Source organism: Lutra lutra, chromosome 10 (assembly GCF_902655055.1).
Source record: "Lutra lutra chromosome 10, mLutLut1.2, whole genome shotgun sequence".
In the NCBI taxonomy this organism is placed as follows: Eukaryota; Metazoa; Chordata; class Mammalia; order Carnivora; family Mustelidae; genus Lutra; species Lutra lutra.
Window position 1 is genome coordinate 556,988 of NC_062287.1, and position 26,975 is coordinate 583,962.

At 48.2% G+C, this 26,975-nt stretch overlaps 1 protein-coding gene across 6 annotated transcripts in view; it reads left to right on the forward strand.

Annotated features, from left to right (window-relative positions):
- Positions 1 to 26,975, forward strand: part of YAP1 (Yes1 associated transcriptional regulator) — a 111,247-nt gene that overhangs the window by 41,241 nt on the left and 43,031 nt on the right. For all 6 annotated transcript variants that reach the window (XM_047747267.1, XM_047747269.1, XM_047747263.1 and 3 more), the window contains exon 3: positions 12,503 to 12,618. In XM_047747267.1, coding sequence (XP_047603223.1) covers positions 12,503 to 12,618 — 116 coding nt within the window. The remainder of the gene's footprint in view (positions 1 to 12,502; positions 12,619 to 26,975) is intronic.

Consider the following 26,975-nt stretch of genomic DNA (forward strand, 5'->3'; position numbering starts at 1 on the left):
ACTTGAATTCTGGTCTTTGTTCTTCTCACACAGCTGTGACTCTCAGTAGGTCTGTGACCGCTGCTCTTGTCTGTGTCATGAAATCAGGGTACAGAAATCCTTCTGTGGAACTTTTGGGGAGAATGTGTTTGGTCACTGTGGCATTATGAATAGAACATCACCGGCCGTAAGTACAGAAGAAAGCCATCGGAGAACTCGGTGCTGGCTTCAGGAAGCGTCCCCTTGAGTTTCGGCTTGTTCCCGTGACCCCTTCCAGGGGACCCGCATTTCAGCATGTCACTCATCTCGGGCAACATGGTTAAGTCGTGTTTAAATTGATTTCATACTTGTGAGCAGATGTTAATTTTATTTATCCTGAGGATATGGGGTCAGATTACAGTGCCGTACAGTTTGTGGAGAGTCATCAGTTGTCACGTTTGCGTCTCTGTTTCTGCCCACACTTCTTCATATTTTAGCCCAATTTTAATAGCCTCTAGTGATAGCTCAGTTTAAGGTTCTACTTTTCCAATACTATAAGCGTCATGTTATCCTAAGGGCAGAGTATGTAAGTCTTTTCATCCTTATCAAGAAGTTACAATACGTGCACATCTCTGACTTTGGGGGTTCTGAAACTAGTCTGTGGTCGATCTATACAGTTACAAAAGGATATGGTTGTGGGTTAGGAATTGTAGCTCATAGAAGGATTAGATTGAACACAATGTGTCATTGTTCCTAGAATCAATTAAGCGTGTAGGTTTAGTTCGCTGGGAACAGCATCTAGCATGTGACTCTATAAATAACACTTGCACGACAAACATGGGCTTGATAAGTGAGCAATAAATCTGGGCTGACTGCCCACTTTTCTAAATTTTAAAACCAGTCCTGCCATCGTAGTATTCTGAGGGCCTGATGGCTGTAATAGAACTTTTAAAATTAAAATGTTGCTCACGTCTATTTTGTACTATTCCTGGTTTTCCAACTTCAATCTTATTTTTGTTATTTCCTAAAAGTCAGTTTTTCTTAATAAAAAGAATCCTTTAGTTTGACTCTTTGGCTTTTCATGAGATATTGAGGTTTTATGGTCTTAACACACATAGGTTAGTACGAATTGTCTTACTTTAGGAATGATAGTGACTTGCTTGCCCAGATGTCTTTAACATAGAAGCAGAGCACACGTCTGTCATTTCATTTTTTTGTTTACCTTTATTGGGAAAAGTTAGCAATTTCTTTTCTTTTCTTTTTTTTTTTTTTTAATGAGACTGGTTGTTTTGTTTCAACACTTTTTTTTTTTTTCTTTAACTTTTATTTATTAAGGAATCTCTGCCTCCAGTGTGGGCTTGAACTCACAGCCCTGAGATCGAGAGTTTCATGCTCTGCTGAGCCAGCCAAGTGCCCCGGAAAAATTAGGAAGTTCTGTCCCTTCCATTAACAGTTGAATGACAAGCCCATGTAGCAAAGATGATTTCACAAAGATGCATTTGATTGGGGGTTACTATAAGAAGGTCACCGCTGCTAGATTTTGTGGTTTTTCCCTATTGCAACACAACAAAGAGGGTCTGAAAGATGTTTTAGGAGGTTAAACACTTGTCAGATGCATTTCTAGAAAGTTTCTACTCATATTGTTTATTAATTATGTTGTTAAATTCTTACAACTGATTTGTAGCATCAGACATGACAGGATGTCAGCAGAGTTGGAAAAGAACCAGTTTGGTGGGTAGCCCTGGGCAGGTACAGACATTCTAAGACTACACTGTTGGGGGCTCCTGTTGGTGCCTTCTGCTCGGGTCCTGCGTCGGGCTCCCTGCTCAGTGGGGAGTCTGCTTCTCCCTCTCCCTCTGCCCCCCTGTGCCTCCCCTCGTGCTCTCTTCTCCTCTCTCCTCTCAAATAAATAAAATCATAAAAAGAAGATAATAAAATTAACTGCTGGGATTTTGTGAAAGGTGGGCTTTACTGGTTTAGAAGAAAAACATTTCAGAAGTGTCTGTGAAAGGCAGTGAACAGTCAGGATGTGGTCAGTTCATAGCAGCCTCATTTTTGATACTCGTTCTGGATTTTAAACTACATTGTAGCATGTTACAGACAGAGGGTTGGAGTGACACTTAGGAGACACTGAATTCCTCATCCTCCGTCTGCCTCTGTCCCAGGACACCAGCAGCTCTGTCTCTGTGCAGCGGCGGTGCCGCGCTTAGCACTTGGTGTAGAAATAGTGCTCTGGCTCTCATTCCCCAACAGTCACGGGCACGAGATTTCGTGCTCTCAAAATTTTGCTGACTCGTGACTCCCAAGATGCCAGGCCCTGCAGGACAGTTGACCCTGTTTAGGATTTAGGTCACAGTATTTCTTGGTGGCTCAAGAACGAGCCACTGGGATAAGCTTTCAGTTCCTCACATGGTTACTGAGCACGCGTGGGCAAGCCCCGAGCTGGCGAGAGAGGGTGGTAGGGCAGCTCTGGGCCCCGCGGGAGAGGTGCATCAGGGACATGCTTTCTCTGCCCAGACTTCATGCTGCTCCCCTTTTTTTTTTTTTTAAAGGTTTTATTTATTTATTAGCACAGGCAGGTGGAGGAGCACAGGGAGAAGCAGGCTCCCCACTGAGCATGGAGCCTGACATGGGGCTGGATCCCTGGGCTCATGACCTGAGCTGAAGGCAGACACCTAACCCACTGAACCCTCAGGCGTCCTGTAGTTCGTGCTTCTCAGCGCTGTCTCTCCTTCAACCCCTTTTAGTAGGAAATTATTAGGGAAGTATTTGTTATTTTAAAATAAAATTTGTGAGAGACTCCTCTAACTCTAGGTTGCTGGAGGATGGGGGGTGGGGAGATGGGGTGGCTGGGGGATGGGCATGATGGAGGGCACGTGATGGAATGAGCACTGGGTGTTGTAAGCAGCTGATGAACCACTAGATCCTACCCTGATAATACAGCGTATGTTTGATCAATTGAATTTAAACAAAATTCATATACCATTAATTACATAATTTTATAAATCAACAGTATGCGATGTGGAGGGAAATAAAGTAATTTATGGTACAGTGATATGTATATTAACATACATGCTTGGGTATGACTGTTCTAGAAGTTGTAATAAAGTGGTCCCCTGCTGGCGTCTGTGAGTTCCCTGAGTGTAACAGTTCTGAATAAAGACCAAGTGTGTGGAGTTGGCAACTAAAAATACCAGGGGGGGTTTACTGTCAATAATGAGATTATCCAGAAAGGATATTACTGTTGAAAGATTTCCTGGCAAAACTAAATGGAGTTAATTGTCTTCCAGAAAGTTTGGCATGTAATTAAAACCGTGCAAAATATACTTTATGTGTGAAGTGGAGTTTTATGTGTAAATACGGCTTTTGCCTACGGGAGTGTCTGGTAGGGCCTTCTGAAGCTGGTGAAGACGGCATTGCAGGAAGTCAGGTATCCAGCACTCTCCTCCATTACAAGTTTGCAGAACTGGGATAACCAAAATGCCATCCCCCCAGTCCCGTTTCTAAATTGAGAACCATTGCTCTGAATAAAAATGTTGTTACATTATTGACTCAGTTGTTGAACGTCTACAGTGCTTTTTGTTTTGTTTAGTTTTGTTTTAAGTTAAAGGCACGGAGTGGAGAGGACCTTGGCCAGCGCAGCCCGTGGTGTATGTAACACACAGATCTAAGGGTCACGAGATTGAGCCCCGCTCGAAGTCTGCTTGAGCTTCTCTCTCTACCTCTCCCCCATCCTCCACCTCAAAAAAAAAAAAAAAAAGAAACTCACCAGTATTTTTTTTATAGCTGTGAAATTTGTTTCTCATTATGTTGCTGAGGGTCCCTTGTAAGGAATATGGATTCAGTATTTGCTAATACAGCCAAGAATTTGAAGACCATCTTAGAATTTATTGGAATGGCTTTGCTGGTACATAAGAAATGTTGTGTGCCCCCCCCCCCCCCCCCCCCCGTCTTGGTTTATGTCAACAGACTAGAGTCTCTTGTGGCTTATGTGAAAAAACAGTTATGAAGAGATCTTCACCAGCGACTGTCTGAGACGTCTGGTCGCAGGGTTGAACTTTCTTTTATTCCCAGATTTCCCTGTCGCTCCTGTCCCGGGAGCCAGGACGCCTATACTTGCATTGTTCCCTCCCTCATTCCTTCTTCCTCTTAGCGGGAAGCCCTTTGTGCACTGAACTGATGGTATAGAGACATTGTCATTGTTTCTGTCTCCTTCCCCGAGACCCGCCGTCCTTGCCTCACACGACTCCTCTCGCTGCTGGTCTTCCTGACTTGACCCGTCCCTGCACTGGGGTTTTCTGTCTGTGTTGGACAAGTGCAGGATGAAGTCAGGAAACAGACTCGAGGGCCTTTCGTGTGCCCGGTGCCACAGTGCTAGGTGCTTGTAGACCTACTGCTGTGTTTAATCCTTGGAGCCTTGGCGAGTGAGGAAATAAATCGTGGCAATGAAGCTGTTGGCCAGAGTGACCTGCCCGTACAACCCAGATTGTCACTGTCAGAGCTGGGACTTGAATCCCTGTCTGCTGCCTTTTTCTTGCCATTCCACAGAGAAGCTTCTGAGAGGAGGGGTTTGGGTCTTGAGAAGGTTTGGTAGAATCAGGTGTTTTATAAAAGGCCAGCTGGGGAGGAGATGACCTGACGTAGTCTTGAGAAACATAGCAGATGTTTCAAAAGAATCAGATCCGTATTAGGCTTCTCCAGCTGCTGGTTATAGGGCGCTGACAACACTTGACTTCATAGGGGATTTTTTAATGAGATGCGTGTTGTCTAAGCCGTTCTCTTAGGGTGCAGTTCCAGAGCGGGCTTCCTGCTCCTCCGGGAAAGCGTGCGTGCGTGCGTGCGTGTGTGTGTGTGTGTGTGTGTGTGGACTTGTTGACGTGAAGAGTAGAAAGAGCTACTTTCTGGAGATTCTGAAAGACCATTTGGCAGGAGCCTTGGAAGCCAACACTCAGACGCGATGGGAAGACGGCCGTGCCGAGTTAGGGAGGCGGCTTGATGATACCCTTTCTGTACCTTAAGTTAAGAGTCAGAAGTCTTGCTTCTAAATTAAGAAACAAAGTAGGAAAAACAAAAAGCAGCGTACATGTTTAGAGTACAAACCACCAGTTTAAAGGAAGAGAAATAGTAAAGCAGAATAGCCCCATGACAGTTTATGTCTCTCCCAGCGTCCACAGTGACTGATTGCTAACGTCCCCTGGCGACGGGCTGTGCGTTCTCTGTTGCAACGACCGACCGCGTCCTGCTCTCACGGCGGGGCTCAGTGGCTCGTCCTGGATGAGTCTTCATAGTCGATGAATTGGAAAAGAAAGCATTTAAAAGGATTCTGAGTCTCTTTTTAAATTACATTCCTCGAAGAAATTCTGTTCTGCCAAAGTGGCAGTTTAGCATTTTTAGAAAAACCGTTTCTAGGCGGAGACCAGTGAGGTGGGGTGAAAAGCCGAGCTGGAAATGGAAGGACGCGTCCCCGCAGGCTGCGCTGCTTCCTGGCCGCGGGCCCGAGGCCCCTCCGTGGTCCTGCGCCCCCTGTCCTTTGTTCGGGCGGGACTGTCCGGGCAGTGAATGAGAGCCCTCGGGCGAGGGTCTGCTCTTTGGGAGGGAGGTCTTGAGTGTAACCACCCCCAGGCCGTCCTGTGCCGTGGTTGGCCCTGTTGGCTCCCAGGAGGGGCTGCAGACCCTGAGGGCGGTCCGCAGAGCTAGGGCCCTTGGTTTTGCTCAGCCCATCCCAGGGTTTCCGTGGGGAGGCGGCACGTGTGTCTCACTGTGGGACAGTGTCTGTGGGACGTTTCTTTCTCTTTTTTTTTTCAGTTATCTCTGCACCCACCGTGGGCCTTGAACTTACAACCCTGAGATCAAGAGTCTCACACTCTACCCACTGAGCCAGCCAGGCGCCCCTGTGGGACGTTTCTTGACATTCAGAACCAGTATAGAGGGTTTCTCCCCGCCTCTTCACCTAGTGTCTGAGGATCTATGAGAAGTTATGTTTGTGTGTCATTGATCTCGTCATCTGAAAGGCCTGGGAACTTTCCTCAACTCCCATAATCCCTCCATATTTGAGGGGGAGAGATGCAAAGGAATGCGGTTCAGGGTTTTTGTGCTGCATGCGGTTGCAAAGGTTCGGTCTCCTTTTGCTTCCTTTTTGCAACGGTTAGCGCAGAGATGGAAAGGTCAGTCTTAAGAAATCTGATTACCACCCCAAAACGCTCTCACAGCGGGAGAGGAAGTCCTCTGGAGGACAAAGTGCAGATTTTGCATCAGTTCTGAGTGAAAACTGAGCTCTGCCACGTCCTGGTCCTCTACCCCCAGACAAATCCCTTCGTCTTAATACATTGCAGGTTGTTTTGTTTGTTCTTCAGTGATGTTGTTGTTGTTTTCCTTCCTGAGGAGTCCTAAAGCGGGGGCACAGTATCATCCTCCCTGTTGAACAGTGGTCTTGGGGAAGTGAGAGTTTGGGCTCTCCCGATCGAAACTGCAAGGAGCCTTTCATGTTCTTATGGTTTCCTCAGGAATTTGAAAATGTGACAATAATACTGTTTTTTTGTTTTTGTTTTTGTTTCTTTTTTAGGACAGAGATCACAAGTAGGCAGAGAGGCAGGCAGGGGGAGGGGGAAGCAGGCTGCCTGCTTAGCAGAGAACCCGATGTGGGACTCGATCCCAGGACCCTGAGATCATGACCCAAGCCGAAGGCAGAGGCTTAACCCACTGAGCCACCCAGATGCCCCCATATTGTTATTCTTTATAAGGGCAGAATCCTTGCATGTTCAAGGGCTAGGTTTGAGCTTTGTGAGACGTGTTTCCTACGGGAGATGTCAAGCCCCTGACACCACAGCTGCAGTTAACTCAAGGGACTCTGCAGAAAGTCTGCTGCTCACAGTTTACTCCAGGATTTCCACCCTTTTTTTGGTTTGTATGCATTTTGCTAAGCCATCCAGTGTGCGAGAGTAGATTCCGCAGCGTAAGATAAAAAAGACAGAAGCCAGTGGGAGAGGCGGCCTGTGTGCTCAGGAGAGGGGGTTGCCCGCGTGGGCCTCGGTCGCAGCAAAGCCACCCTGTCCCACCCGCCCACTGATGGCCAGTTTGTCAGCGGCCCCACCGTGAGGTCATTGCGCTCATCTTGCTCACGGATCCAGCTGCTTTTATCCATGATAATACGATTTATGTACATACTTTGAAGGGGCTGTAGGGTTTCACACTTATTTTCTTGTAGTAAGTTCAGTATTTTGACTCTTCTTAGGAACAGGATAAGCTGAATCTTCAATCTGTTTCCATGCTGTGTATAACTAGGCATGTTTCTGACTCTGAAAACAGTGGTTTAGGAGTTTTGTTTAATTTCATCTCCTTGGTTTATATATTTTCATTCTGTTATTTATAATTTGGCACTTTTAGAAGTAGAATAGATTTTTTATTAACATACAGTGTGTTATTTGCCTAGGGTACAGGTCTGTGATTCCTCAGGCTTACACACTTCACAGCACCCACCATAGCACATGCCCTCCCCAGTGTCCATCACCCACCATCCTATCCCTGCCCCCCCCACCCCCCAGGAACGCTCGTTTTGTTTCCTGAGATTAAGAATCTCTCATGGTTCGTCTCCCTCCCAGGTCCTGTCTTGTTTCACTTTTTCCTCTCTTCCCTACGATCCTCTGTCCTCTTTCTCAGATTCTGCAGATCAGTGAGCTCATTGATAATTATCTTTCTCTTCTTTTGCTCAGCATGATACCCTCTAGTCCATCCACGTCGTCGCAAATGGCAAGATTTCATTTCTTTTGATGGCTGCATAGTATTCCATTGTGTATATACACCACATCTTCTTTATCCATTCACCTGTTGATGGACATCTAGGTTCTTCCATAGTTTGGCTACTGTGGACGTCGCTGCTATAAACATTCGTGTGCACGTGCCCCTTCGGATCACTTCATTGCTGGGTCATATGGTGGCTCTATTTTCAACTTTTTGAGGAAACTCCACACTGTTTTCCAGAGCGGCCGCACCAGCTGGCATTCCCACCAACAGTGTAAGAGGTTCCCCTTTCTCCACATCCGCCAACACCTGTCGTTTCCTGACTTGTTAATTTTAGCCATTCTGACTGGTGTGAGGTGGGATCTCACTGTGGTTTTGATTTCTATTTCCCTGATGCCCAGTGATGTGGAGCACTTTTTCATGTGTCTGTTGGCCATTTGGATATCTTTTTTGGAAAAATGTCTGTTCATGTTCTCTGTCCATTTCTTGACTGGTAGAATTAGTATAGTTTGACAAAATTCTTTTCAGCCCTTTTTCAGATTAGCATTTATATGAAATCTTAATCACCCATGTTTTGATGTAAGTCATTAAAATCAGCACATACTCCCTGAACAGTGCTGGGGTCTAGCAATCTCCCAGGTCCATCTACGTCAAGAAGCTAATACTCTAGTGGTAAAAGAAATTGTGTTTCTTAATATTCTGGCTTTTTTTTTTTTTTTTTAAGGATTTTATATATTTTCTTGAGAGCAAGAGCGCATAAGCGGGGGAAAGTGGCAGAGGGAGAGGGGGAAGTAGACACCCCACTGAGCAGGAGCCTGATGTGGGACTTGATTCCAGGACCTGGAGATCATGACTTGAATCAAAGGCAGATGCTTAACCAACTGGACCTCCCAGGCGTCCAGGTGCCTGGACTTCCTCTTTGCATAGTGGTGTTACCAGTACTACCAGCCTCGTGAATCAGCCAGATGTTTCCCAGGAGAATTGAAGTCCTCACACCAGAACTCATTCTGCTTTTACCAGCTAGTGAAATTCTTTGCCTCTGCCCCATGCACCCAGTGCTCCAGTGGAAGCAATGTCTCCATTCTGTGCCTTCCCACCCTCTGATGGATGACTCCCCACTCTTCAGGGATCTCTTAGAACACTCTCAGCTTATCTGTTTCTGTTTACGTTGAACTTGGGTTTCCTTGTCTTGAAGAAAAGAAAGAGTCCTTTGCATCTGGTTGTGGTTTTCCTTTCCTCCGTGTGCTCTGCCACACCTGTCTGCTTCCTTACCTCATCACCCTGCCGAGGCTGCTCCTGCCGCTGCCTCCAGGACTCCCCTTATTGCCAGTCGCAGTGGCTCTATCATCCTGACCCGTAATTTCATTTTGGGGTAAAGTCAGTAAGGCTACAAGGACTTTGAAAGAAAGCTGGGTGTTCTTAGGGCAAGAAAGAAAGAAGGCTTTCTTTTCATTAATTCATTGACAGATACTTATCAAACACTCTTCTAATCAATGAAGATATAGTAATTAATAAAATGAGTGAAAGTGCCTATTTTTTCTGGAGGTTTTGTTAGTTGGAGTTTGTTGATCAGAGGAAATAGGCAAACAAAGTTAAATAGGTTAAATAGATAATGATAAAGGATCATCAGGAAAAACAATAGAAGGGGAGTGTACGTTTCAGTAGGGTAGATTTTAGGTTACTTGGAGAGGGAAGGCCTCTCTGAGAATACGACATGGAGCAAGGCCCAGAGGAGATGAGCAAAGGTACCGAGAGCTATCTAGGGGAAAAGCAGACCTTGCAAACCATTCATGTGGTGTTAGCAAAAATGCTTCTTTGAGGTATGAAATGTTGTGTGTGTTGTTTTTTTTTTTTAAAGATTTTATTTATTTGACAGAGAGAGATCACAAGTAGGCAGAGGCAGGCAGAGAGAGAGGAGGAAGCAGGCTCCCCGCTGAGCAGAGAGCCCGATGTGGGGCTCGATCCGAGGACCCTGGGATCATGACCTGAGCTGAAGGCAGAGGCTTTAGCCCACTGAGCCACCCAGGCGCCCCGAGGTATAAAATGTTTTTACAAAGATTTTTGTTCTTATGGTAAAAAGGAAAGCTGGATATTTTGGGGCATTCTGTTTCAAATTGACTTACTAGGATAAAACAGTATTTTTCATGATTTAATCTTATAGAATAAGACAAATTCTAAGTTAATTTTATTTCACATTTTCTTTGGCATCTAAGTGATTGCATGCTTTTATAGTTGGACAGTTTAGATAATGACATCTTTATTCCCTAAAGAGCTGTAGGTGTTTTTAAGTAACTGTGTCATTAGCTGAGGTGACATAGACAGCTCTATGGGGCTGTCAGCCGACTTACTGGGGCTTAACGGCTGTTTCAGGAGGAGAAATTTTAGCATTTGCATGCTTATGGAACATTTCAGTAAAATAACTGAGCTTCTGAGGCAGTAAGACTGTGTGTTCTCAGTATTCACAGCCCGATTTATTTCAGGGAGAAAGAAGTTCTAAGCACAAATGTACAGATTCGTGTCCATATTCGAGAAGCCGTCAGAATGGGGTCTTGCTCAACCCTCAGGTGGAGCCCTGTTTAGTTACGAACGGATTAATATGATCTGTGGAACTGACTCATTTTCAGAGGGGCCCAGCTGTTGAGCATTAAGAAAACCGTCGGCAGTCAGCATCTTGAACTCGCTGAGGTCTGTCTCCCTCCTCTCCTGTACCCCTCAGGGCGGGTCGATTTTAGGAAGTACTAGACACACAGAGTAGGCAGGGGCACATGCTTGGAAATTTAAGAGCCAATAGTAATCACTTGTCCATGTCCTTTCCTAGTTTCTTGACATCGAGCAGACAGTGAGAAGCGTTTCTCCATTTTGTTCTTGTGGGCTGTGGGCTTCTTTCCAGTAGGGTTGTGTTAACCCCTGTGCGCGTGTTGCTTGGGATCGAGCAGCCTATCTAGAAAGCATTCTGTGGTTTTGTTTGTTTAGTGGCTCATAGGGAGGGTTGAAAGGCAAGAGGAATGGGCTCTTACTGGGTTGGATGAGGACCTGGTCTTCTGGAATGGGGTGCTTCCATGGCAGGACAGAAATCGGGTTTCATCTGCTTTGTCTGGGCCTGCGTGAACGCTAGTGCCTGTGTTCAGAAGCCGCAGGTAACCGCTGGGAGAGTCTGGGCCCCGCCAGAGACCTGAATACTTGGAGCACCTCTTGTGGGAGTGCGGGCGTTCGGGAGCCGCATGGGGCAGGTCCCACTGCCGTCCACAGGTGGACAGGCCTTCCTCTTCTCCTCTCCCCGTTTTCATCCCCTTTCTTCTCCTTGGAACTCTCTGTTTGCTAGTAGATAATACTTGAGTTTCGAGCTAGCCAGAGTGCAGTGATCTTTCTCACCATCTTACTGACCAGTTACCATTCTAGTTCCATTTCAGAAAAGTTAGCGATAGAGTGTCATTTCCTTAAAGGAGAGAGAACTCAGATTTGAAATTCAAACAGCCATGTAGAAAATGATTGCAGAAGAGGGGACTTTTAAAAATAACCCTGATTTTTGGCCACTCCCCTATTCAAAAGTAGTGTCAGTTTGTGATTGCTTGATAATAGGAAAACCTAGCATAGCAAAGCAGAGTTTTGTAATTTTGTCATCTAGAAATAAATATTGAAGGAACATTTTAATGTTTGTCCTTCCCACGTTTTCTGTGCATGCGTGCATGCGCACACACACACTCACACACACACAGGCTCACACAGGCTTACATTGTACGTGCTGTTTTACAAACTACTTTAAAAAGCAATATTACAAAAATAAATAAATAGCGTATTACAAATATTTTCTATATGATTAAATTTTCTTCTAAAATATTTTCAGTAGCTGTGTTGTGGTCTGTCATACACTATAATATTTAATTGACCAATCCCTTTCATTAGATTTTACCTGGCTTTCACTTTGCTTTTATAAATTATACAGAGAGAACTTTGCATTAGCGTGTGAATACTTTTCTGGCTATCTCTTCAGGATAATTTCTTAAGTAGTTTCATATACTTAGTGTTTTTCGTTTCTGTTTCACTGACACAAACTTTGCTGGAAGAAGAAAACTAGTATTTCTGAAAGATGCCATGCCAGCTTCTATGCGGGATGCCTAGGAGTCTTCGAGTTCACAGAGTCTTTGGCCTTTTCAACCAGTTTTATAGATGAACAAATCTCTGTGCAGATGTAATAAGATATTTTGTAGTAAGTTAACAGTGTGCAGTATTTAACGTTCACATGTTTTGTTTAGCAACTAACAAAGACCTTCGCCAGTCGCGAGTTAGTGCAAACTTACAGATGAAGGTTTTAATTCTGTTTTGGCTTTAGAGTATATATTTATAATAAGACTTTTTCATCCTTTTGTGTTTTACCTAAGGAACTTCAGATCTAAAAAGTACATGTTAATTGGCATTCTTAGGTCCCAGAGAAAAAAAGTGGGTGATTCCCTTGTGAATTCTGGGTTTCAGTTATATGACTGCTGTCATGGATGAGTAACTTATAAATCACCTTTTATCTGTAAATTAGAAGTAGATAATAATAGTCCCTAGTGGAAATGGTTTCCCGTCCCTTAAGGTTGCAGGTGTGGCTTCTCAGACCTTGCTCGGATAGGCTCTGGCTAAAGAGAGTGGACCACAAGGCGCAGGGGTGAGGGCGGACCAAGCAGCAGCAGGGGTGGGGGCTGAGGGCAGGCCATGTGGTGCATGGGGGCGGGAGGCTGATGGAGGAGCCGTGGGCTCTGCTCAGGGGGTGGGGCTCCAAGGACCTGGTGTCTGTTGTCTCATGCGGTGGTTTGTTGTGTCTCAGTCACATCGATCAGACGACAACGTGGCAGGACCCCAGGAAGGCCATGCTGTCCCAGATGAGCGTCACGGCACCCACCAGCCCCCCAGTGCAGCAGAGTCTGATGACCTCGGCCTCAGGTGAGTGAAACACCGCCGTCCCAGCACGGCGGCCTGGCGTGCGTCTGGGTCTCTGCAGGAGATGGTCCCTACGTACTCTTTTAAGGAAGCTGGAGCGCGGCTGACCGTTCATTCCATCTGGTTTTCTTTGCGAGCTTTGCCTTTTCACAAAACCGTGCTTCGTCCAAGCCTTGTTCAGTCTTTCTTTCATAAAGGGGCTGCCAACTGAAACCCAGCATTTTTAAAGTTTTAGTTCTGAAGTCACTGTCTCAGATTCCTCATTTGGTTAATTTTGACAAGCTGGCGTTTGACTCTACTGCTTTCTTTTGTCTTAAAGTTGGAGATTTCTTCCCTTTGTGGTTTGGATGGGAAGCCAAACTATGGTGTTCTTAACTACCATTTATTTGTTCATTTATTTATGATTTATTTATTTATTTGAGAAAGAGTGAGCAAGAGAGAGAGAACACGAGTGGGGGGGGGGAGGGACAAAGGGACAAACAGACTCCCCGCTGAGCAGGGAGCCTTACATGGGACTCAATCTCAGGACTCCAGGATCCTGACCTGACCCAAGGCAGCCGTTAAACCCACCCAGGCTCCCCTCTTTACTATCTTTTAAGGTGCGTATTTATTCTGCCTTGAAAGTAACTGGAGGACAGCAGCGTATAAACCCCAGGCATCTTTCTGAAGTTCAGTATGAGTCATTGAACACATTTCCACCCTTGCCACAGACAATAGACTTGAGTATGAGTCCTTTTTGTTATTTGGCAATGTTTTTATTTATTTATTTTTATTTATTTATTTTTTTAAATTTTATTTATTTATTTGACAGAGAGATCACAAGTAGGCAGAGAGGCAGGCAGAGAGAGGGGGAAGCAGGCTCCCCGCTGAGCAGAGAGCCCGATGCGGGGCTCGATCCCAGGACCCTGAGACCATGACCTAAGCCAAAGGCAGAGGTTTAACCCACTGAGCCACCCAGGCGCCCCGGCAATGTTTTTAAATCTGCTGTTTTTCTCATCTGTTTCATGCGGATTACAATGCCCATTACTAGAGAGTGAGAAATATTAAAAGGAAATGAAAGAGTAAGTATGAAGCCTTTATTTACAGTTTCAGTGCAGAACAGGAACTCCGTAAAGGTTTCATTACTTCTCTAGTCCTCCAATACCTTTGTTCTGTGGGCCCCATTCTGCACCTTTGTGTGCAGCAGAAAAAAGGTGCCCCTTGCTCTGGGAAGATGCAGCCCCAGGGATTGGAGCCTTCAGGCCAACTCTGACCACTTGCCTGCGCCCCACACTTGCCCGCTTTGCTGAGTGTCCCGGTTCTGAGCACAGGTGGCATCCATAGTCACAGGCAGCCCTGGGGCCTCAGTGGCTTTCTGCTCAGTGTATCTGCCCTCCTTGTCCAGCACACTGACGAGCACAGTGTGTGCAGCTGCCTGTAGATATTCTCAAACAGCGGCCTCTGGCAAGGGGCTACCAGCTTGTGGGGTCTGCACGGCAGGTTGGCAGAAGGGCTGCTTGCCTAGGAGAGCTTGTAGAATTTGTTACGTCCTTCTGCCCCCAGAGATGATGCCCATGTTTGGAATGTTTCTGCTGTTCCAGAACTCTCTGTCCTTGCCTTTGGTGGGCTGAACACTTGAATTCTAAAGAGTTAAGTGCTGAAAAGAAAGATAACACAAGATTCAGGACTAAAGTTGTCTTGTCATGAACTGTCTATAGAACTCTTGAAAAAAGATAACTCCTTAAATCTTCCATTTTAGCTTACATTAATAAGAATATATTTATTTTCAGAATCTGTTTTGTATGTGATATTTAGATCAAAAGTTTCACGGCAAAATATTATGCAAGTATTTGACTAATATTTTTACTTGACATCTAGGGTTTTTTTTAATCATCAAATTTCCAAATAAAAGTTGTGAAAGCTTTCTTGTACTTATAGTCCAACAAGATGATTCACATTACTCATTTTGTCACACTCCACCTATAAAACTATGCCTTGGAAACTAGTAATAAATAACTCATTAAGGTTTATTTTGGAAGATTTAGGCATTTTGCATCTAACAAGGTTGATTGTGTTTCTTTTATTTATTTATTTAACTTTTTTTAAAAAGATTTTATTTATTTGACAGAGATCACAAGTAGGCAGAGAGGCAGGTAGAGAAAGAAATGAAGGGAAGCAGGCTCCCTGCTGAGCAGAGAGCCCGATGCGGGGCTCGATCCCAGGACCCTGAGATCATGACCTGAGCCGAAGGCAGAGGCTTTAACCCACTGAGCCACCCAGGCGCCCCTGTGTTTCTTTTAGAATATTCGTTTTTTCTATGTTTACTTATTAAATTTTCTAATGAAAATGGGGAGAATTTGTATTCAGATTTGTGTTTAAAAATCAAAAGTATGTATCAAATTATTTTTAGTGGGTTTCAGAATATTTGCGTTTATATTTCCAGCTCTTTTGTAAAACATAAAGTGTGTTTTATACAGGGCATGTAAATTAGTAGGCATGCTCACTTGTAGTTGTGTTAGTAAACGGAGGTGACATTGGCAGGGACAGTTGGAGCAGAGTGGCCTTAGCAGTGGAAGGTCTAGATAGAAGGTCGGAAGTGCAGAATTGGCCTGAAATGGGACAAGCCCCCCAGAGAGGCGTGGGCCTGCATCATGGTAGGAAGGTCCAGTCCATATTCAGAGGGAGCCTGTTGAACATGCTACTGAGGTCTGTGTGGTCTCAGTCAGGGAACCCTCACGGTGGCCAGTGAAGTTCTGTGCCAGTTGGTTTGTTGGTGGTTTTTGTTTGTTTGTTTGTTTGTTTTTCAATTTTTCTTTCTAAGATTTATTTTACGAGAGAGTGAGTGGGTGCAGAAGCAGGGGGAGAGGGAGAAGCAGACTCCCTGCTGTCAGGGAACCTGACGTGGGCCTGGATCCCAGGACCCGGGATCGCAACCCAGGCTACAGGCAGACACTTCCCTGATGGAGCCCCTGGGGCCCGAAGTTCTGTGCTATTGTTATCAAAGTTACTTAAGTGACTTTCCCCAAATCGCGCAGCTGTCAGTGGTCGAAGCCAAGACTCGGTGCTTGGTGATGGGCTCCGGAGCCCGTCTTCCTCCTCTGCGTGGGAACCAGTGTTAGGACAGGGCCAGAGAGGAGCCTCCAAGCCCACGAGGGGACAGAACCTGGGAGTGTACGGGCGCCCTGGGGAGCTGCTTCTGCATGAGGGGAGCGTGGGGGTGCTTGGTGAAGGCTGTTCTGTGGGTCATCACAGCACACTGCGCCTTGCAGAAGAGGTGTCCTCGCGAAGACAGCGGTCATCCTCTCTGCTGGGCCGCTGGGACAGCACGAGGAGTTAAGAAAGGAAGAGACAGATGTGGCAAAACTAAGAAGTTTTTTTTTAACCCCAAACCAAAAACTGATCCTAAAAAGGAAAGGGAGTCACCAGAGTTTGAGAATGAGAATAGGATGTGAAGTGGCAGCTGTGTGAGAATTCTCGGAAGGTGTGGAGTGCGGGGCATGTGGTCGCCGGTGCACGCTGGCTTGGGGCCGAGGCTGCGGAGAGGCGTGAGGGCGGCAGCCGCGGAGCCCGCACACTCGAGTCCTGTCCCTCGTCTCTTCCAGGTTAGTGCCTGTTCAGGAACAGACAGGACTCGGACACAGTCTTGAAACGCTTTAGAAGGACTGTCATGGGGACTGCAGTCTTGGCTGTTCTTCACAGTCCCGCAAAGTGACAGCTCATGTGTCCCCGCAGGCAGGTCTCCGGCCAAGGGTCCCTTCTTCCGTCTGGATACACCTGCAGGGCTTGGAGGCCGTGCTCTCTGCAGGGAGGTCCGAGGAAAGGCCCTTCTGTGCATGGGTTCTCCACATCATCTGTGCGTGGAGACTCCTTGTTTAGAGCCTGGAGACTATGAGTGGACGAGGAGAACTGTGAGGGTGTTTCGGTGAATGGGCAGGCGTCTCCTGCAGCGAAGCAGCAGGTGGCTTGCAGCAAAGCCCGGCCGTTTACAGTTTCCACCCTGAAGGGAACTTCAGATGGAAGAGTAGCCCCGCACTTCTCTTCGGAAGCACTCACTGGGGCAGTTGTCCTGCGCGCAACTTTTGATTTACATTTTTATTGTTAATTATTTAAGCAAGAGCTTTCGAGTTTTGCTTTTTTTTTTTTTTTTTTTTTTTTTTTTTTTAGAATGAACCTAGCTCTGTGTTCAGGTCTGCTTCTGATCAGACCCTACTTCCTTAAAACACAGTCACTTTCTTTAGACTCTCCAGACCTGTTTTCTAAGTTTTGTTTTTTTTTTTTTTTAAGATTTTATTTATTTATTTGACAGAGAGAAATCACAAGTAAGCAGAGAGGCAGGCAGAGAGAGAGGAGGAAGCAGGCTCCCTGCTGAGCAGAAAGCCCTTATGTGGGGCTCGAACCCAGGACCTGGGATCATGACCTGAGCCAAAGGCAGCAGCTTAACCCACTGAGCCACCCAGGCGCCCCTGTTTTCTAAGTTTTTAGTGGTTCACGGTACTGACTAGTCTTTTAAAATTCTAATTCTAAATTTTATGAAATCCTGTTTCTTTCATTCAGTCTAATTCAGTTAACGAAGTGATCAGTTTACTTCTGCTTTTACAAGTCCTTTTTCAAAGTATGAGGCTGAAATGATGGATTTCATTGCTGCCCTGGATATCCGTGGTTTGTAACTGGCCACTAATTATTATGTATAATTGAGAAATCACGTATTTGCCACTTAAATGGAAGACCTGAAAAGGATTCTAGAGGCATGACTTACTAGATTCGGTAAAGTAGGTTGTATCTTTTAATTGTCCATTTAATGGGCAAATAAATGACACTGAACCTTGTAAAGGGAATTTGAAAGGTGAAGAACAGAAAACGAAGGGGCACCTGGGTAGCACAGTCGGCCCGGGCGGCTGGCTCTGTAACGACCTCAGGGTCCCCTGGGCATCCGGCTCTGCGCTCCGCCGTGCAGGGCGTCTACTGGAGATTCTCTTTCTCCCTGTCCCTCTGCCCCACCCCGCCTCATGCTCGCTATCTCTCTTTAGACAGATAAATAAATAAGTGAAATCTTAAAGGAAAAAAAAAACTAAAAGGGAACTTGACTAATTCAGTAATAGTCCTATTTTACTATGCATTAAAATATGTAACACGGTTTTATATAGAAGTGCATATAAGCCCTGTCCTGTTGAATTACTTGAGATGACGGGCGCCTGGCTGGAGCGTGTGGCAGCATCTCGTCTCGGGGTCCTGAATCCCAGCCCCATGTTTTGGGTAGAGATTACTCTTTTTTTTTTTTTGACAGAGAGATTGAGCGCAAGCTGAGAGAGAGGGAGAAGCAGACTTTTCCACTGGGCCAGGAGCCCAGTGCGGGGCTCGATCCCAAGACTCTGGAATCCTAACTTGAGCTGAAGGCAGATACTACCCTACTGAGCCACCCAGGCGCCCTGGGTAGAGATTTTTTTTTAAAGCTATTTAAAGTACTTGAGATGATTACCCTTCAGAAATTCTATTAAGCGAATTCTGCTACAGCACGTGAGCAGCCCCTGCGATGCCTGGTTTGGAGCAGTATCAAATTGTCCTACATTCTGAGAGTTTGGCCAACATTAGTGACTGTGTTTAACATTAGGAAATATGGACTTGGGGAGAGAAAGTGTGATAGTCTCCTTTGACCAGCTTTATCTATATGAAGATACTAAATTTTTAGTAGTCGTTTGTTAACAACGACCCACAAGATAGCTGAATCTCACAGCAGTAGTAAAGTCAGGAAAGTGTCCTCTGTGACGACCCTGAGATAGCTTGATGGTGAAGGCTGCTGCCCATTTAGAACTGTTCAGAATCCTAAGCCTTGATTTAAATTAAGCAATAACCCAATTTTCTGCTTTTTAAAAACATACCTTTGATAACAGTCCAAAATCAAGTATCTTCTTATAGGTACATTTTAAAGGATTTCTTGTTTCTATGTTTTAGAAGGAGGTATTTATTTGGCTAATGTCCACATGTGGCACGCAGTGCAGCACTTTCAGACTTCCCTCTTACGAAAGCCTGCACGGGGTTCTTGGGGAGTACGTCTCGCTGGGTGGAGCAGATGCCCTCGATCATGACAGATGATGCATGTCCGAGGAATGTACTCAGCACCTCTCTGTGGCGGGCAGACGTTCAGAAGCACGCTGGGCGAGGGGTGCCGAGCTCCCTGCCTGCCCGCCCGCGCCGTGCCATCTCTGTGCCGGCACCAGACACCAGCAAGTCAGAGATGGTTCCCTAGAAAAATGGCAGGTTGAGAGGCGATGTGAAATGGGGAAGGGACAGGTAAAAGCAAAAAGTAAAAACCTTGAAAAGCAAAGGAAGGGTGAGGGCACAGAACACAGTTTCAGAGCTGACGACAGGTTTCAGAGCTGGTAATTCCTGCTTCCTGTGTGGTAGCTCACCAGCTTTGAATTCTGCTTTTCACCTTGGGAGTGAACGGAGACGGGATGGGGAATAAGGGTTCCAGTCAGCTGGACGAGGGTTTGAACCGCAGCTGTGTCACTGTTGTGTGCCTGCGAGACCTTGGACAAGGTCCCACGCAGGCACACGGGAGCTCCCTGTGCTGCGTTTGTTCATGCGGGAAATGGGAGTAGGGGACTAGCAGCGCGGAACTTGGCATAGGGCTGTCCCGGAGACGCGATGCCACAGTTGTGGGACAGGGTCGGAGATCAGGGCATAGTTACAGATTAACCACAGCACCCAGTGCTCTGTACGTATGGTGGATAGAATAAATAAATATCATCTGGTAAAATGTAAAGTTTACATTTTACTCCATTTATACTAACAGGTAGCCATTTTTCATTTAAAATAATTTTTTATCACCAAATACGGGCCCTTGGCCCTTTCCCAGTTATGTGTTAACTTCTGGCATTTAGGTTCTTACACATTCTCTGTTTGGTATATATAGGTGGTAGAACGTTAAATATAAATATGGTTTTCTTCTACATGAGTTAAAATTTTTTTGGTTCTTCTGAAAGTTCTTGACTGTTCTAAGATGGAAATTTTGTTAACCTGAGTCATAATAAATGGAATGAGATACACTTTAGTGTATCTAAATAATAAATAAAACCAAATAAAACTGTGACAAAGCCCAGAGTCAGAGCAGTGAATGGAATAAGAGAGATGCTGTATTTTATTATTCTCAAGCTCCTATATCAAATATCTTTTTTTAAACCAAAGTTGCTTTCTTTTTGGAATGTACGTAAATTAAGAAAAGATTGCCACAGGGAAAGGGAAAATAGTAAAAAAACAAAAGCATAATAATCAAAACCAATAGAACTAATTCTCAGGAAACTTGGTTTTACATAGTTTGTGTTTTGATTGTTTTTGGTATTTACGCTCCTCAAGAACGGTTAGTAATATGGAAAGAAGAACCGTGTTTCTAGTGTAAAACCATGGAGCAGGCAGCTCAGGAAGGACTATTGTGTGTGGACAGTGCACGGGGGCTGCGAAGACCAGAGTGCTAGGGAGTGGACATCGTACATCGGGCAGGGTGTCCAGCCTCTCGCCAAGGACCATGGCTGCCGCCACCTGCCTTCTCCCCTGGCGTTCTGCCGGGTCACACAGCGCCCGCAGCACCGTCGATCGCCATGGTTTCAGGACTCAGCTGTGTCCAGGAGCACGGCTCCTGCTAGGGCCGCCCATGGCCCCTTTCGCGCTCCAACAGTCAGAGCCTTTCCCTTCCCGTCGCTGGAGAGTGCTCTTCGTGGTGACCCACTCCAGTCGGGACTGTTGACTTAGGAATATTTTCTAAACAGTAGTAGGGCTGAGGATTGCCTGGGCAGGGCCGCAGCATTTGGCACACGGAACAGTAGATGCTGGCTGCTGGATCGTGTCTTAATGCTGAGTCTAAGAGACCCCTCCGTCCCCAAACACAGAAGCAGAACTTTAAAGTCTGGACTTGAGGGACGTGTTTACATATTAATGTATTGGCCTCTACAATTTACAGCATTTTGAAGTATCTATTTCCTCATTCCTTTATTGAAGAAATCCCAGCTAATCATGTCAGAAGGTAGATAGGGAGAGTTTCTCCCTCTTCTGGGAGCTTGAGAGCATTTTCAGAAAAGTACTTCCTTCCTGTCTTGTTTGCTTTATGCTTGAGGCTGTCTGGTACACCAACAAGGGGACATGGACAGATGCAGGGCTGTTGAGTTCCCTTGACCTGATCTTAGGGCACAAATAACAGATGTTTTTAAAAATCGAGCAGTTTTTTTGAAGGGACTGTTTGGGAAAGTAAAATTCATTTGAATTCTGGAAGTTACTAAGATTTTTATGCAAATACTGAAGCTAATGTTCTGTCATTTTAACCAACAGACTAACTCAGAGGGGAGTCAGGATATTATTAAAGAATATAAAGCAACAAGTTGACATGTGAGCGTCGTTCTCTCCGGCTCACTCTGGGACATGAGTCATTACAAATAGAAGTGTGTGCTCAACTTTCTTTTCAGTGATTATTTGTAGAATTTTGGAAACTTTGTTCAGCTTTGGAGTAGAGAGGAGGAGGAGATTCAGTTATTTACATTTAAGAAAAAAAAATAAATGCCTGTTTTATTTCTTCTCTGGATAGTGATAGAATATTATTTTTGTCTTTCCCACTGATTTCTAAATACTTCTGGTTACTCTTTTGCTACAGTAATTTTATGAGTCATGAGAGGAATATTTGTGTGAAAGATTAAAATGCTAATTCTTTAAAAATGATATCCATATATAGGCAGCATCAATGAAATAAAACAGAATTCTGCAACAGTAAACAGGGGGTAGCAGAGCTCGTACTAGGTCAAACATTTTTTCAAAGGTGGTTTCTTCAGGCATTCTAAAGTTTGAACTTACAGAAGCTAATCTCTCATAAATTTATTACAGAAAGTCTGAACTATTTATGTTAAAATATAAAAGACTCCAGTTTCCCTGAAGAAAGTTTGAAGGGTTGTGTATTAGAAAGTTCTCTGAGCTTGTACTTCGCCTTTTCCTCTAGTATGCTCATTCTTTCAGCTATCACAAAGATGAAAATGAAGTTTTTAACGTTTTCTAAAGGTTTTATTTATCTGAGAGAGCTAGAGTGTGTGCGCGCGCACAAGGCAGAGAGAGAGAGGGACGAGCAGAGCCTGTGCTGAGCAGGGAGCCCGACACTGGCCTCGGTCCCAGGACCCTGAGATCACAGCCAGAGCAAAAATCAAGAGTCAGGCGCTCAACTGGCCGAGCCACCCGGGTACCCCAAATACGGGAATGACTTTTAACAAAGTCTCAGTTTTACCTTGAGACAGTTGTTCCCCTTCTAAATTATTCCTTCCACAAATACCACATGCCCCACTTTGTACCAAGCACCTGAGTGGCCGCTGAGACTGCAGCGTCAAGTTAGAACAGGTTCTCCCCGTGTAATGACAGCAGCGAATGGGAGGGCAGGCGTAGCACTGAGTGCCGAGCAAGCAGAGGGCCGTGTGAAGGTGGTCGGGCATGACCGGGAGGTAGAGAAGGCAGCTTAGAAGGCAGGCGTTCATCCATCCCCTCAACAAACCCCGAATACCCAGCCTGTGCCACCCACATTGTAGATGATGACACAGACGAGCAGCACATGTGCAGTGTGTCGCGTAGTCAAAACTGTCAAGAGAAAAGTCAGTTACGGGTCCGAGAACACTTGGCTGGGGTGGAGGGAGGTGGTGCTATGTTTGCTTTCCAGGCCCAGACGCCCTGTAATTGAGCAGAGACGTGAACGAGCCGAGGGCTGTGGAGCTTTCTGGGGGAGCGGAAGGAATGTTCCTTGCATCACACAGCAGCCAGCTCGAAGTTGCGGAGGGATGTTGGGGGAACAGATTTGGGGAAAGATAGCCCAGAAGCTGTATCGTATAGGAGCTTACGGTTCTTGAACAGAGGCGTTCTCTGACAGGAGGGAGATGTGTCAGGTGCCGGTGTAGTGACCCAGGGGGCTGGAGCCGGGAGCCGTGGTACTAAGCAGCTGGATTCAGTACCTGAGCTAAGTGAGTGTGAGCTTAGGTGTGTCCAAGGAAAGGGAAGGCAAGGGAGCTTGAAATCCCCGGAGCCGCTGAACACGTGCTGGGAACTCAGAAGGCCTTTGTGTGGTCCGCCGAGAAGTCCGAGCTTTATCCTGACGGATTTGGGAAACCACCAAAACCATGACTCTTCTCTGGGGCCCTTTGGCCGTGGCAGGACAGACCTGGTGCTGTTTCTGTCATCTGATCAGTTTGTCTCTGAGATCCAGGTTTATTTTCTGACCAACCTGTCTCTTTGCATTGTGCATGAGTTTTAGTAAGTTAAACACATGACTGAAACAAAATTGCACGCTGTTCCAGGAAGGAGTAGGGAACTGATTTTTTAAGAGGCCGACTACAGGGCCGCCTGGGTGGCTCAGTCATTAGGCGTCTGCCTTCAGCTCGGGTCGTGGTCCCAGGGTCCTAGGGTCCAGCCCCGCATTGGGCTCCCTGCTCTGTAGGAAGCCTGCTTCTCCCTTTCCCATTCCCCTGCTTGTGTTCTCTCTCTTGCTCTCTTTGTTAAATAAATAAAATCTTAAAAAAAAAAAAAAAAAGAAAAGGTACTGACTATAAGCCCTGCCCTCTGTCAAGCGCTTTTTTTGTGTAGCCTCTCTGAAGTTAACTGGCAGGGGTGCTCCTGTCCACTGTGCGGATGAGGAAAGTGAGCACTGGTAGGTTAGGGAACTTGTACCAGGTTAGGAGGACATGAGTATAGGCTCCAAGAACTGACCGTAGGTCCTTCGTGTTATCAGGTGAGTAGAGGGAGTGAGAGCTGAGCTCGTGCACAGTGTGGCTGAAGAGACGTGTGCTTTATGGCTGGGCCCCAGCCTGCATGTAGGTGGTACCCGCGGTGTGGACTCCCCAGCCTGGTCGCTGGTTTGGCAGAAAACTCTTCTAGCTCCCTGCGTGACCTAGCTCCCTGCGTGACCCAGGAGTGCACCCCAACTTAAAGTAATAAAAGAAATGGACTGGTCACCATCTTGCCTTTGCTTTTGTGAAGCAGATTTTAATCAGTATGCTCATAATCTTTTTAGCTTCTAGGCCTGTACACAAGAATGACACAGCCTTGACCTTGTGACCTGGGGCTGCATGCTTTAAGTCCCTTTTTACCCTGAGAGTAAGACTGTTGCAATGGAAACCAGAAGAGAAATCCATTTCTTCTCCCACAACTAGATTTCATAAATGGCATTTTCGTCCACTAATGCATTCACGAGTACTTGCCCCACATTGAGATTATTGAAGCCACAGAAAACTTAATGATGTTAATAGTTATTAGTGATGGCACACGGCAACTGCTTCAAGCGTGTCTACTTGCAAACTTCATTCAGGGCAGCATTTCAGTGGGACTCTTAAGAGCTCATGAGCTCAAACATGTAGACTTGGGATGCTCACGTCCGTGGATACAGAACTGCGGAGGAGTTGGGGGTGAATATGCGTGAGCTCCGGTGTTCGAGAGCCACATGTCTGCAGGTCGTAGTGTCACTAACCCCGGGGGCAGTTTCTGGTCGGCGTTGCCGTGTTTGTTCTGATCGACCTTGAAAATTGAGCATACCCATTTATGAAAAAACCAAGACCTCTTTTTTCTGTATTCTGGGACGGAATTATAAATTCTTCCCATGCTACTACCTGGTCTGTAGTTAAGCTCCATGTAAAAGAGCAAATTCAAGACAGTCTGCAGTAAAAAATGAAAACAGAGTAATTTCAGTACATCGGTGGGGAAAGTCTTACTCATAGAGTAGAATTGAGGAAATTTTCCCAAAGCTATAGTGTGAGAAAGGGGTAGAATTTCAGTGGACAAAAACAGTGGAGGCTAGGGGCTTCTGGCCGCTCTGTCGCTTAAACGTCTGCCTTCAGCTCAGGCCCTGATCCCAGAACCCCCACATCATCGGGCTCCCTGCTCAGCACGGACTCTGCTTCTCCCTTTCCGTCTGTCCCTCGCCCCGCTCATGCACGTGCGCTCTAGCAAACACACACAAATCTTTATAAAGAGGGGAGGGCGCCTGGGTGGCTCAGTGGTTAAAGCCTCTGCTTTCCGCTCAGGTCATGATCTCAGGGTCCTGGGGTCGAGCCCGGCATCGGGCTCCCTGCTCAGTGGGAAGTGTGCCTCGTCCCCCTCTCCCTCGGCAGCTCCCCCCGCTTGTGCTCTCTCTCTGTTAAATAAATAAACTCTTGTAAAAAAACGAGTAAAAAATCGCTGGGGGGGCTGACAAGGAGCGGCTCGCTGCGTAACCAGCGTGATGGAGTCCCCGTAGAGGACGCAGGGGCCTGAAGCAGCGGGAGAGGCGGCGCTCGGCAGGCAGAGGATCCTGGGGAAAGTGGTGTCCCCTACGGTGGGCCGCGGGGCGCCTGCGGAGGGAAGGGGGGGACAGGCCGCGTGTCGGGGGCCGGGCGTGAGGGGGGCTCTCCGGGTCGAGGCGGCGCCCTGTGCCGCCTGCCTGTCGAGGGCCGTGGGCAGCGCCCGGGCGGGCCGAGGACTGCGAGCCGGCTTCAGGGAGGCCTGAGTCGGGGAGCGCCGCAGGGGACGCCTCCGGACTGGGCACGGTCGCGGCGGAGGCCGGCGGGAGGCCGCGCTCGGGCGGCGTCCGGGAGACTGGGCGGTCTGCGCCGCAGCGTTACTTGAGCAGATGCGTCGTCGGTTTACAGTGAGCCCCAGTCAGAGTGTGGGGACGTGTCCTGCGAGGTGTCCGTGCGCAGCTGGCGGAGGAGAGCGTCCCGCGGGGACGCCACGGCGGCTGCGCGGTGTCGCGGCAGGCGGTCAGGGTGACCTGAAGCCCGCGCGGGGACCGGAGGGCCGGCGTCCCCCGCTGCTGCGGCCGGGCTCGGCCTCTCTGTGCCGGCAGCGGTGGCGCCCGCGCCGCGGGTCTGCGACGCGAGTCCGGAGACGCCCGCCGAGAGCCCAGGCCGCCTCGCGTGGTCGGAAGGCTCTGCGGCCCCGCGCCGCACCGGGACCGCGGTCCAGTGCGCGGCCCGCCCCGAGTGCGCGGTCGCGGGCGCCTGCGAGTGCGGGCCGGGCCTGGTCCCGCCGCCGCCCCCGCGCTGTGAGGAGCCCGCGTGCCGGGAGTTCCGCGCCCCGCGGGCTCTCGGGCTGCGACGACGTCACTCCGGAGTCGTGCGGCGGGGGGCGGGGAGCGGTCGCTCGGGTAACTCGGGGGTAGCTTCTCGGGGTTTCCCTGCTGGCGGAGGCGCCGCTGATGCGGACGGCGGAGGCCGGAGCCGGGCCCGCGCCGTGGGAGCCGCGAGGTCACCCCCACCCCCCCGCGGTAGGAAACCCTCCCGAGGTGAGTGACCTCCATGGACGAAGCACTCCAGTGGGGCCGCCTCCCCTCGTCCTCTCACCCCAGGTCGAGCGTCTCCCCTGGACGACCCCCGGCGGGCCCCGTCGGTGGAGCGAGCGACTCTTGGTCTCGGGGTGCGAGCTCAGGCCTCGCGGTGGGGGTAGAAGTTCTTCCAAGAGAACGCCTCACCCTCCTCGTCGGCCGCGAGAAGGCTGACCGCTGTCCCTCCGCCTGCGCCGCACGAGGCTCGTCCTTCACACGTCCCGCTCCTTCCGGAACACGTGGGTGCGGTGGCGCCGAGCCTCGGCGGCGACCCCGCCGCGGCCTCCCTGCGCGCTGAGCTCGGTGCGAGACGCCGCCCTGCCCTGCTGGGGTGCGCCCCGGCCGGCGCTCCGCGGCGTCTGCAGTGCTGGGAGTGCGCGGACCGGGTCGCCCCTCCAGCCCCTCCACGCCGCCCTCCGCACTGTGTCCCTGCCGCGGCCGCTCACGCCCAGATGGTCCCGGGGCCCGGCGTGTGCCATCGGAGCCTCGGCCTGACGGGCCCGTCCTCCGCGCAGCCCTTCCCGGGCCGCACTGGTAGAAGAGCCGCCCGTTTTGTTCGTGTTCGCATCGCTTTCCGCCTTCCGCTCCGGTCGCGCCCGTGACGGAGACGCTGCGCCCACGTGAGGAGGAAAACGCAGACGTTTTACCTCACACGCCGAAGGGTTTTAATTGAATTTCTTGTCCGTTCGCTTCAGCCAGCGCTCATCCGCGCTCCCGAGTCGTGCGCGCTCCCCGGACAGTGACACGGAGGAGCGCGCCGGACGACGGAGAGGAAAGCTCTGGGCCCGGCGTCTCACAGGCCGGCCTGGAGGGAAACGCGCGTCGCCGAGCGGCGCTGTGGGGCGCGGGCTCCTCCCCCGAACCGAGAAAGTCCGGAGCTGAAACCGTGCGGCCTCCAGGGTCTGACGCATTCCCACGAGGTCGTTAGCGGCCGGAACGGTGCGTTGTGGCCGGCTTCTCCGTCACAGTCGCTCGAGCCGTGCGGCGTGGTTTGGTGGTGTTCCCGGAAGAAGCCGCTCTCCGGTGAGGACGCGCGTGGTCCCGACGGCTGGGAGCCGACTCGCCCCCCCCGACC